Here is a 12,687-nt window from a genome sequence, read left to right as displayed (position 1 = left end):
CGGGGCAGAGGGGATTCACTTCCGGCGGCAGGAAGCTGGGCCATGGTAAGGAGTTTGGCGGGAACTGCGGCAAGTGGTGCGCTTTGGGGGTCGTGGTCCAGGTTGGGCAGGCAAGCGGATTCCAGGGGTTCTGATTCGGGGAATCCGCGGGGGGTGGGGGACCTCCGGCGTAGGTTAAGGTTTTCTGTGCCGCGCCTTCCTGCGCTTGGGTCACGTGGGGCGACAGTAGCGCGCACTAAAATTCACTGAGTGCTGTCCCGGTGCATCAGATCCTCGGGTCCACCAAGTGCAATTGAGGGCTTTGAAACCACTGTGTCATTTGGTATGTTGTGAATACCCATTGTGAAAGAAGAAGAAACCGAGGCCCAGAGAAGTGGAGGAACTTGCCCAAGGAGCCACAGCTAGTGACTGTAGGAGTCAGGATCGGAACCCAGATCAGGCCCCCAAGCCCGGAGCATCTTTCACTGTATTCCGCGAGGTGTATAACCGTGCACCTGATAAAACCCTTGTGCTGCGGGTTGGCGCCTCCCGGCCCGCCCCCCGCCCCCAACCTGGGCTCAGAAAACAGCGCTTCCCTTTCAGCACGGAAGATGATGCTTTAACCTGACAGAAAATAGGGAGGTTATTTTAAGTATCGCAGGGATTTGTTACCTTTTAGGACATTGGTTCCTGCTGGGGAAAATGTTCCCACAGCCTAATGAATTCAGTGCCCAGCCCAGAGTTGGCCGTCCCTAGATATTTGTTGAATGGATGAAGGCTCTACCACCTTTCTTATACCTCTTTGAACTGCCTGAAGGAAAGAGGACCACAGTTTGAGAGTCAGACTCTGCCCCACTCACTGGCTGTGTGTCTTTGGACAAATTTCTGACCTTCTCTGTGTTTAGTTTCCTCAGTGGTAAAGTGGAAATACAGTTGACCCTTAAACAATTTGGGTTTGAACTGTGTGGGTCCACTTCTATACAGATTTTTGAAAATAAATACGTTGGAAAATTTTTCGGAGATTTGCAACAATTTGAAAAACCTGGCAGACGAACTGCGTAGCCTAGAAATACTGAAAAAATAAAAAGGTATGTCATGAATGCCTAAAATACAGGTAGATACTACTTTATTTTATTTACTACCATAAAGTATACACAAGTTTGTTATAAAAAGTTTATCAAAATGCACACAGAGGCTTACAGACTGTACACGGCATCATTCATAGTCGAGAGAAACAAACAAACATGAAGATGCAGTATTAAATCCTAACTGCATAAAATTAACTACAGTACATACCGTACTACTGTAATAATTCCATAGCCACCCCCTGTTGCTGTTGTGGTGAGCTCAAGTGTGGTATGTGCTTAACACGGTGTGTGTTGCTAATCATCTCTACGTGAGCACTTCATCGCTGGTAAATTGCGAATGGCAGTAAAAAGTGATCCGGTGGTTCTCGCGTATTTTTCATCGTGTTTAGTGCAATGTCGTAAACCTTGAATAACACCATGGGACCCATACGAAATGCCACTAGTGATTCTGGAAGTGCTCCCAAGAAGCAGAGAAAAGTCATGACGTTACAAGAAAAAGTTGAATTGCTCGGTATGTACTGTAGATTGAAGTCTGCAGCTGCGGTTGCCCGCCATTTCAAAATAAATGAGTCCAGCGTGAGGACCATTGTAAAAAAAGAAAAGGAAATCCGTGAAGCTGTCGTGGCAGCTACACCAGCAGGCGCGAAGACCTTGCACTTTTTACGAGATACTCTTTTATCTCGTATTGAAAACGCAGCTTTTATGTGGGTGCAGGATTGCTACAAGAAAGGCATCCCTATAGACTCTAGTATGATTCGTGAAAAAGCTAAGTTGTTATATGACAACTTGAAGCAAAAGGAAGGCGAAGGAACTAAAGCTGGAGAATTTAATGCCAGCAAAGGATGGTTTGATAATTTTAGGAAGAGGTTTGGCTTAAGAAATGTTAAGATAGCAGGAGAAGCAGCTTCTGCCGACCGAGAGGCCACCGGTGAGTTCCCACATCAAGAGCTCATAGACCCCACACCAGAGGAGTTAACTGAAGGCGCCTTGGTGGAGATGAGAGCTTCCGGACCAGTGCCAGATGAGGAAGATATAGAAGCAGCATGGCCAGAAAACAAGTTGACATTAGACAACCTGGCAGAAGGGTTTCGATTATTCAAGATGGCGTTTGACTTCTTTTACAACATGGACCCTTCTGTGATCCGGGCACTGAGACTAAAGCAGGTGGTGGAAGAGGGATTGGTACCATACAGAAACATCTTTAGAGAAATGAAAAAGCAAAAGAAGTCAGACAGAAATTACGATGTATTTCCATAAAGTTACGCCGAGTGTAACTGCCTCTCCTGCCTGCCCTCCTGCCCCCTCCACCTGTCCCACCTCTGCCACCCCTGAGACCGCAAGACCAGCCCTTCTGCCTCCTCACCCTGAGCCTACTCAGCAGGATGACAACAAGGATGAAGACTTACCCGCTGATCCCCTTCCGTATAATAAATAGTGAATAGTCATTGTGCCGTCTACTTAAACTTCCCTGTTGCGCATGTGAGTGAATGTCTTCATGTGAAAATCTCCTTTGGAAAGCCTCCTTTGGAAGTGGGTAGCCTATCCTTAGAGGCTGTGAGTGATGTTTAATATAAAATTAACAGTGTGTCTTCTTACTGTTTTGTAACTTTGCTTTTTGCTTTCAAAGATTTAACTACCCTGCAGGATGTCCCTTCCCTCCCCCTCCCTCCATCCCTCCCCGCCCCCCAGTAATTGGAGAAAATGCGCATTAGCCTATCATCATGGCTAAGTGGTTTTTTTTTTTAAAGTAACTGTTTCCGATACTGTATTCTGAACCTGACTGTAATATACTATATGCCATCAAGATTCATTCATTGGCGTATAGACCAGGCTCCTCGGAAACAATAGTATCGATTACACTAGGCTGTCATAAAGCAACCCTATTACTGCTGCTTTATTACCAATCCATGGATCATTGTCCTTATAAATCAATAACGAATCTCCCTTTCTTATTATCCTTCCTTTTTTGTGTCTAGTGTCAGTAATATGTGTACTATCTATAGTGTTTTGTGTCTTATAAGACAGTGTTGATGTGGGTACTGACAATTCATCTTGGAAACAAGATAAACTTAATGGTATCACTAATACAGTACTGTAAATGTATTTTCTCACGGTTTTCTTAATCATATTCTTTTCTCTAGCTGACTTTATTGTAAAAATGCCGTATATAATACATGTAACAACAAATATGTGTTAATGGATTTATCGGTAAGGCTTCTGGCCAACACTATGCTAGTGGTAGTTGAGTTTTTGAGGAGTCAAAAGTTGTATGTGGAGTTTTGACTGCTTGGGGGTTGGGGTTCCAAACCCCTTCGTTGTTCAAGGGTCAACTGTAATGGCACCCCTCTTGCACTGCTTGTGTGAAGCTCACATGAGCTTAAAACATCCTTCCCTGTGTCTCTGGCAATAATAGCAACCTCACAGGATCGGCAGGTGCCTCCGGGTAAGGTGCTCTGCAGATGTTTATTTTGTGATTAGCATGGTTGTTCTCGAGAGCAACGGTGTCCTGTCTCCCTTCCAGGCTGCCCTCCTCAGAGCTGTGCCACGGTTGGCAGGCCCAGCTGCATGGAGAAGGCCTGTCTGCAGGGTGTGGTGCCACCCTGGGCAGGATCCTGGGAGGTGGGTAGGGAGCAGGACCCCCACCCTGAAGGAGAAGCCTGCAGGCATGGAGACAGAGAAATTCCAGATGGTCTACCGGTTCGATGCAATCCGAGCCTTCGGGTACTTGTCCCAGCTGAAGGTGGCGCAGACGGCCCTGACGCTGCTGGCCCTGCCACCTGGCTTCTACTGGTACTCGCATGGCCTCGTGACTCTCGGCTCCTTGTGCTTTGCGGGCGGGATAGCTGGCTTCGCCCTGGCCATGCTCTGCTGGATGAGCCACTTCTTCCGGAGGCTGGTGGGTATCCTGTATGTGAATGAGGCAGGCACCGTGCTGCGGGTAGCCCACCTGACCTTCTGGGGCCGGCGGCAGGACACGGACTGGCCCGTGGCAGATGTGATCCCCATGACGGAGAGCAAGGACCGGCCCCAGGAGCTGTTTGTGCGCCTCCAGCAGTACAGCGGGAAGCAGACCTTCTACCTCACGCTGCGGTATGGACGCGTCCTGGACAGAGAGCGTTTCACGCAGGTGTTTGGGATGCTAGACACCCTCAAGTGAGCTGGGAACGGGGCCTCCAGGTGGCCCTGGGCTGCCTGGATCTCCAGCAGGAAGGCCGAGGGTATGGGTGAGGCCAAAGAAGGGGATCAGGCAGTCGGAGACTTTGCCAGGGCCTCTAGGCCCTTGACTTTTGGGATGAAGAAATTCATGAGGCAGGAGCTACTAATTGGGTTTAGGAGAGCGGTCTATCATACAAATTCTTACTGCATTTGTGTGTGACATTCAGCCAGATAATGGCCAGAAGTTTCTGTTAACTGCCAGTTCCTGGAGGAAGCTATGTTGGGTTCAGTCAAGCTGTGCCGTGTTGAGAAATCAGAAGGCAGGGAGGTGTGGCAGGGGGAGCACAGGATTGCAAGTGAGAACACTTGGGCGCTTGTGTGAAGCTCACATGAGCTTAAAACATCCTTCCCTGTGTCTCTGGCAATAATAGCAACCTCAGTCCTCAACTCCCAGTCCTGGGGCAGGTTATCAAGTCTTGCTGACTCTTGGTTGTCACATCCATGAAAGGGAAAATCCTGCCTGTCTCATGGGATGGGTGTGAGAATAAACAGTAAATGTCAAGGTCATTGCAGAGGTGATGGTGTGGTGCAAGGCTTCCAAGCAGTCAGGAGAGATTTCCCGAGCCCTGTGCCGAGCCTCCTCAGGGACTCAACCCCAGAAAGGACTAGGAGGAAGCCCAGATAGAGGTGGGTCATTTGACCCTGCCAGGATGGTGACCGCACGGTGACTGGGACAGGTGTCGGCCCGGTGAGCACAGCACCCCTGCCAAGATTGTGTTCGCCACCCAGACGTGTCCGAAGGCTCTGCGGTGTGCTAAAGTGATATGAACTGTATTCTGGTGCATTATTTTATAAACTAAAGCTAATTATATGCACTGCCCTTCCCCTCAATTAGTAATACATGTTTGTTATGCAATCTGTAATAGAGTAAAGAGGAAGGGAGACATGATCTTTATAATTCTGCCACTCAGAAGTCAACTACATGTTTTGTTGTGTGGACTTCCAGTCTTTTTTTATTGCGGTATAATGTACAGAATGTAAATTTTTTTTTTTTTTTCAGAATGTAAATTTATCCTTTTACAATTTTCCGGTGTACAATTCGGTGGTATTAAGTACACCTACAGCGCTGTGCAACCATCACCTGGGTCCATTTCCAGAACTTTTTCGTCATCCCAAGGAGAAACTGTCCCCATTAAACATAACTCCCCACTTCCCCCTCCCCCTGGTCGTTGTGACCACTCATGTGCTTTCCGTCTTTGTGGATTGGCTTATTCTGGACATTTCGTATAGATGGAATCAGACACCCCATGGTCTGTGATGTCTGGCTTCTTTCACTTGCCATCCTGTTTTCAAGGTGCATCCAGGCTATAACATGTATGAGCTTCATTCCTTTTTATGGTTGAATAGTATATGTGTAGACCATATTTTGTTTATCCATCCGTTGATGGACATTTGGATTGTTTCCAGCATTTGGCTCTTGTGAATAATGCTGCTGTCAACATGGGTCTACAGAAATCTTGAGGTCCTGCTTTTGGTCTTTTTGGATGTGTGCTGAGAAGTGGAATTACTGGATCGTAGGGTAAACTCTACATTTAACTTTGTGAGGAGCCGCCAGGCTTTCCCACAGTGGCTGCACGATTTTATATTCTTCAGCACTGCCTGAGGGTTCCGGTTTCTCTGTGTCCGTCTTTTGGATAATCACCATCCTAATGGGTGTGAAGTGGTGTCTCACTGTGCTTCCAGGCTTTTCTACAAACATAGATGTTATCCTGTACCTGGAAGTGTTTGGGTTTTTGCTTCCTGTAACACAAGACTATCTTACTTGTAAACCATTAAAAATATTCTGTCACAAGAAAATAAAAACGTTGTAACGATTTGAGATGTCTGACATTAACCGTGTTGTATTAATCGTTTTACAATATATATACATAGATAAATCATTACGTTGTACACTTTTAAGTTGATACAGCGTTATAGGTCAGTTATAGCTCAGTAAAGTTGGGGAAAACAATAGGCAGTACACCATCCCTAAAACAAAAGGTGCAGATAATTTGATTTTTTCATTTAAATACTCTGTGTAAAAACAAATTCAGAAATTGCAAAATACTCCACTGAGTGGATGTAGCTGGTCCTTAAACCTTTACTACTTAAATCATTTCCATTTTCCCATTGTTACAAAGGAATGTGGCATATCATGGGGCATATGGGTGGCTCCAGCGGTTAAGCACCCGACTTGATTTCGGCTCAGGTCCAAGTCTCAGGGTCACGAGATTGAGCCCCACTTCAGGCTCTGTACGGGGCGTGGATCCTGCCTAACATCCTCTCTCTCTCTCTCTCTCTCTCTCTCTCTCTCTCTCCCTCCCTCCCTCCCTCTCCCCCCCTCTCCCCCTCCTCCTCCCCCTCTCCCTCCCTCCCTCCCTCCCCCCCACCCTTTGTCACTAACACAAAAGAAGTTTGGTTTTCTTAATTTATTCCATCTCAAAGACGCAAGTAAAGCCTGTAACACAAGACTGTTCCCGCAAGCTTCCAGATCAGCCCTTCATTCTGCCCAAATCTCTTGTGCCAGGCCCTGCTCAGCACTGGCCACAAAGAGGCGGATTTGGGTTCCTCTGGGGGAGGCAGGACGGCCGGTAAACCAGTGCACATGCGTACTTAGGTGACGGGGGGCAGTGAGGGGGGAGTGGGTCGCCGTGAGGAGGAGGCAGGAACAAGAGCAAGAGCGGGGTGTGTGTGCTGGAGCCGACCCTGATTTGATCCTCAACACTAGGGAAAGCCTGGAGGGTCAGAGAAAGGCGGGAACAGTGGAAGGAAGTGCGGGAGCTTTTATTTTTATACATTTTTAAAGGTTTCATTTATTTGAGACAGGGCACAAGCTGGGGGGAGGAGCAGAGGCAGAGGGAGAAGCAGACTCCCCGCTGAGTAAGGAGCCTGATAGGGGCTCAATCCCAGGACCCCAAGATCAAGATCTGAGCTGAAGGCAGACGCTTGACTGAGCAACCCAGGTGCCCCAAAGTGTGGGATCTTTTAGAAACAAGAAGAAACCACACTTTGTAATTTGTATTCAGTTGTCATTAGAGATGCACATGTAAGGTCGTAGGTTTGTGGATTTGATTCCTGTGGTTGGAGACCCTAGTCTGGGGGAGTGTGTGGTTATGTCCCTCAGGCATTTGGGGACGCTCGGCACCCACCGTTTGGGCATAGCTGTGGTTTTCCCAGACACAAGAGCTGTGCATGCAGGAGAACACTCTCCCCCAAGCCCTGACCCAGAGCCTGGGCGTCCCAGGGAGCCACCAACCCATTGAGAAGCACCAGTTCTTTCTTCAGGGGAAATGGCATGTCGTTCCATTGGCTTCTTGTTTTAGGCCGACTCTCAAAAATCCGACCAGAAGCTGACTGTTTCTCCCCCTGTGCACCCCTGCCATGGTGATCCACGCCGCCCTCATATCTCCTCTGGGTTGTGGCAACCTGCTGCTTCCATGATCCTTCCCCTTCTAGAGTCTGTCCTCACAGCAGCCAAAGTGACCCTTTGTTTTTGCTTTTTGCTTTTTGTTTTTTTAAGATTGATTTATTTAGAGCTAGAGCACGAGTGGGAGGGGCAGTGGGAGAGGGAGAGAGGATCCTCTAGGGGACTCCCCACTGAGCATGGTGCCCGACGCAGGGCTTCGTCTCAGGATCCTGGGATCACCAAAGTGATCCTTTATTTTTATTATTTTTTTATTTTTATTTTTAAAGATTTTTTATTTAGGGGCGCCTGGGTGGCTCAGTCGTTAAGCGTCTGCCTTCGGCTCGGGTCATGATCCCAGGGTCCTGGGATCGAGCCCCATGTCGGGCTCCCTGCTCCGCGGGAAGCCTGCTTGTGTTCCCTCTCTCGCTGTGTCTCTCTCTGTCAAATAAATAAATAAAATCTTAAAAAAAAAAAGATTTTTTATTTATTCATTTGAGAGAGCACAAGCCAGGGGGAGTGGCAGGCAGAGGGAGAAGCAGACTTCCTGCTGAGCCGGGAGCCCAACGCAGGGCTCCATCCCAGGACGCTGAGATCATGACCTGAGCCAAAGGTAGATGCTTAACTGACTGAGCCACCCAGGCGCCCCTATAAAATGTCTTAAGAGGTATTAATGATTTGACTTTGACCTCATTAAAGACGAGTTAACTCAAATAACCCCTGGTGTTGGTCTAGTTGTAAGCTATTACCTGAGTGAACCTCACTCCTGGAGATTCTGGTTACGTGTGGGATGGGTCCCCAGAATCTTTTTGACAAGCTTGAAGCCGATTCTGAAATGCAGACAGGCTGGAAATTTCAGATGTAGACTATCAGGACAGAAAACACCACAGTAATTCATGCCTCTGGACATCGTATTCCCGGGGCAAATTTTTTTGCCTAAAGAGTAGGTTCTCAGCTCTAGCTCCATGTGCAGAATCACCTGGAGAGCTTTTTAAAAAATACTGTTGTCCGGGGCGCCTGGGTGGCTCAGTTGGTTAAGCGTCTGCCTTCGGCTCAGGTCATGATCTCAGGGTCCTGGGATCGAGCCCCACTACCGGCTCCCTGCTCAGTGGGAAGTCTGCTTCTCCCTCTCCCTCTCCTGCTCCCCCTGCTTATGCTTGCTCTCTCCCTCTCTCTGTCAAATAAATAAAATCTTAAAAAAGGAAATGTCGTTGCCCAGGCTGGTGACCAGGCATTGCTATTGTCCGGGTCCCCCAGGTGATTCTCACGTGTAGCCTGGGTTGACGATTGCTGCCCTGAAGCATCCCCACACTGGAGGTGAGAGCCCCATTCTCACCAGTGCAGGAAAGAGCCACCATTTCGATGTGCTGTCTGCTCCCACCACCAGCAGAGGGCACACGGAGCAAATGCATTGTTCCCTCCCCTTACTCCCCGGGCCAGAACCACAGATCTTCACTTGACCCCCGAGGGCTCCTGCAGCACGCCAGGAGGGCAGAACCTGGGATCTGTCCAAGCTCACCTGTGCTCAACCCCTGTGGATTCTGGTAGGTGCTGGGGTATCTGCATTTTTATGCTTCCCAGGTAATTCTGAGGCACCCGGACTTTTGAGAATCACTGGGATTTACCCTGCCTGGAAGCCACACAGATGATAAAGCAGTTTCTCAGGAGATGCAGGTAGCCTTTAGATTCAGGCAGTGGATATATCGGTGATTCGCCCACTTTGACGACAATCCCAAAATAATAATCTAATAGAAATACCCAAGCCGACTTATGAGGATGTTCACCGAATGTTTCTAATAGCTAAGTGAATGAACAGCAGTGACAAAACTGGAAGTTCATGGATGGAGTTTTTGTAAGTAGGTCACGTGGGTGAATAAATGTTGGCAGAGCCATACCATGGACTCTTACATGGCCCTTACAAAAAATGATGTTGAGGGGTATCTGGGTGGCTCAGTCAGTTGAGCATCCGACTCTTGGTTTCGGCTCAGGTCATGGGATTGAGCCCCGTGTTGGACTCCGTGCTCAGCGAGGGATCTATTTGAGTTTCTCTCTCCCTCTGCCCCTCCCCACCATGTGCAGGCTTCTCTCTTTAAAATAAATAAATACATCTTGAAAAGAAAAGAATGAGGTTGGACTATATCTGCTGATGTGGAAAGGTAACCATAGGGTAATGATAAGTGGAAGAAAAAGCAAGTCACAGAACAATATAGTTTTGTGTGGTCTTATTTCTGTGTTTGTACAAACCACGTAGATTCTGATTTGTTCACAGTGGTTACGGTTAGGGTGGGAGGGGTGGACAGGAGGGAGGGAAGACGTGCACATTCAACTTTATAACAATACCGTTTTTTAGTTTTCATAATAGAGTATGTTGTCTATCTTAACAAATGAAAAATGCTGTGAAAAACAAGGTCTCTTTCAAGTCAGCTTTCTAGGTGAAGAGTAGTTTCTCCACCACGAATTCCCATTCTGGACTTGGAAGCTGAGCTGACGTTGGGCAACATTCAGTCGTGGAGATCGTTGGTGACATGGTCATGTTTGTCCCTTCTAGAGTGGTTTTCCTGGCTGTCTGCTGAGACCTGTCTGGACTCTGGGCGCCTCCGTGCCCTGGGCTGGGTATAATTTTGCTGCAGGGAATGGGGTGGTCTGCACCATGTCATGTCCATACGGTACTTGCTATGGACTGAAGGTTAGTATACCCCCCGCAAAATTCTGGGGGGGACCACATCGGTCTGCTCAGAGGTGGGGCCTTTGAGAAGTGATTAGGGTCCCCATGATGGGATTCGGGCCCTTACAAATAAAGAGGCTTTCTGTATGACCCCAGGAAGGCCATGTGAAGACATCGGAGGAGGAGGTCCTGACCAAGAACCTGACCACGGACTTCCAGCCTCCAGAACTGTGAGAAATGCATGTTTACCATTTAAGCCATCCAGTGTATGGTTGTTGGGGAGGTCATCAAGAGGGCATGACTGCCAGTTGACCCTCGAACTGGCCCCAAGCAATCGGAGGCTCCTCACCCCCTGCCCTGTCCTTGGAATGCAGGTTCCACCTGACTTCTCTGTTTCCGGAAGCTGCCCAAGGACACCTCCTTGACATGGTGATGTGGTGTTGAGACCATCTGCACAGTGGACACTCCTGAACCCAGTGAAGGCCTCCATATAAACTCCTAAGATTCTGGCAGGTGGGTGTGGAGACCTCCTCATCTTGCAGCTGCCCAAGACAAGCCTTGTAAGTTAAGTTTCCTTGTTTATTAGCCCGGCCTCCTGCCCGTCTGGGGTGGCCTGCCTCTCTCTCTCCAGTCTCGCCCTGCCCTACTGTGCATGGGGGCCAGTTCCAGTTTGCACCCGGGGAGCCCACCAGGGGGTTGTAAGCCAACAGTGGCATTCTGTTGTAGTCACCTGGGCAGACTGATGTGGTCCCCCAGAGCATGGTGAGGTTGGCACTAGCCAGGGACATTCACGGTGTGCACAGCTGGGAGCTGGTGTCCTCCCTGCCCTGGTTACCAATGATAAGCCTTCTATCATCCAAGGACCATGTTTAATGCACTTCCCAGCGCCCATCCGATGGGCTTTGCTGCTTGTGGGGGTGGAAGGGCAGCCTGGGGTGAACTGCCCAGATGGCCGGGGGTGAGGGCTTTCCTTTTGCTGCTGCTTTGTGACTTCAGGACTTGTGAGTCCCCATGTGGAAAGCACCAGGGTCCCTTTGAGCCCCAGGCAGAGTCCAACTTTTATGGCCTTGTTTTGATCCTGTGGCATTCAACTATAAAATCCTGCCCAGTTAATCAGGGCCCATACCACTTGGCCATGTTTGTACCAACGCTGGTGACAAAACATCTGCTTCACTGATTAACAGTTGAGATAGACCCCGGCACTCATTCGGACTTGTATCCGTTTCGGGAAATAGACTTAGTATCTATGAGTGGGAACTTGACTTTAACAGAAATATATCATTCTTTGGAATCATTCTTTGGACACTGTATGTCCTGCCACATTCTATGTGGGTGAACTGTGACCCATTTGGAGGAGTTCTCTCCGTGCCTTGGGTTCTTCACCTGGGAAGCAGCAATGACCGTAGCACCCACCTAGGGTGTTTGGAGGACTGACTTACTACCTGGAATACACTTAAAGTAGTGCTCGGTCCAGGGGAGTATTTGGTAAGTGCTAGTGAGCGTTACTATTAGCAGCCTTTTTTTTTTTAAGATTTTATTTATTTATATGAGAGAGAAAGAGAGCACATGAACCGGGGGGGGTGGTTCAGAGGGAGAAGCAGACTCCCCGCTGAGCAGGGAGCCTGATGCGGGACTCAATCCCGGGACTCCAGGATCATGACCTGAGCTGAAGGCAGTCGCTTAACCAACTGAGCCACCCAGGCGCCCTGTAGCCTCCTTTTGTAGAGGAGGTTCAGAGAGGTGAAGAGACTTGCTCAAGGCCACCCAGCTAGAAAGCAGCAGAGTTAAGTCATTCCCCTGCAGCATCCTGCCTCCCCAGCACCGAAGGAGAACAGAAAGTAGAAAACAGTGTCTGTTTTGAACAGAGAGTATTTGACCTTGAGGTTTTGGTGCCTTCCACAACCCACTCTAGTAAGTTACGTTAAGAGCTCACATGAACGCCGACCGGTTCAGGTTGACTTTCCAAGGCTACTGGGCAGGCTGGTAGCTAGGCTGGCTGTGAGAAGGGTCCTGGAGTGTTAGACAGTCCCCACCCTCACCTGATCTGAAGCCAACTGCATGTGTCTACACACATGTTTGTTTATACACTAACAGACCATCTCTCATACAGCTGTGTGTTTCAGATCCTGGCTTCCAAGCTGCGTGATTTTCAGCAGTTCCCCCAGCGTCTCTGAGCTTGTTTCCTCATCTTGAAAATAGGCATACGAATACATAGCTCGTAGGTTTGTCCTGAAAATTATAAAGACCCCACAGAATATGCGTGCAGATAGTAGATGCTCAAAAAATGATAACTATCATTACTAGATGTGATGATTATGATTTTTTTTAAAGATTTTATTTATTTGACAGAGAGAGCA

The 12,687-nt window shown here is 48.4% G+C and overlaps 1 protein-coding gene and 1 long non-coding RNA gene across 3 annotated transcripts; both read left to right on the top strand.

Moving 5' to 3' along the window:
- Positions 1-10: 10 nt before the first annotated feature.
- Positions 11-6,086, top strand: TMEM186 (transmembrane protein 186). Its single transcript, XM_027613435.2, has 2 exons — positions 11-45; positions 3,589-6,086. Exons 1-2 carry the CDS (start codon positions 43-45, stop codon positions 4,222-4,224), a joined length of 639 nt encoding a protein of 212 aa, XP_027469236.1. The 5' UTR covers positions 11-42; the 3' UTR covers positions 4,225-6,086.
- Positions 6,087-8,830: 2,744 nt separating this feature from the next.
- Positions 8,831-11,899, top strand: LOC113932985. 2 transcript variants are annotated; one of them, XR_003523193.2, is made up of 4 exons: positions 8,831-9,209; positions 10,214-10,351; positions 10,487-10,560; positions 10,705-11,899. It is a non-coding gene; the product is annotated as an uncharacterized LOC113932985 (long non-coding RNA). The 2 variants fall into 2 exon arrangements; XR_003523192.2 differs by having other exon boundaries at positions 8,831-10,351.
- Positions 11,900-12,687: the final 788 nt, after the last annotated feature.

Source organism: Zalophus californianus, chromosome 10 (genome assembly GCF_009762305.2).
Source record: "Zalophus californianus isolate mZalCal1 chromosome 10, mZalCal1.pri.v2, whole genome shotgun sequence".
Classification (NCBI taxonomy): Eukaryota; Metazoa; Chordata; class Mammalia; order Carnivora; family Otariidae; genus Zalophus; species Zalophus californianus.
The sequence above is the reverse complement of the archived record's forward strand: the minus strand, read 5'-3'. Positions and strand labels throughout refer to the sequence as shown.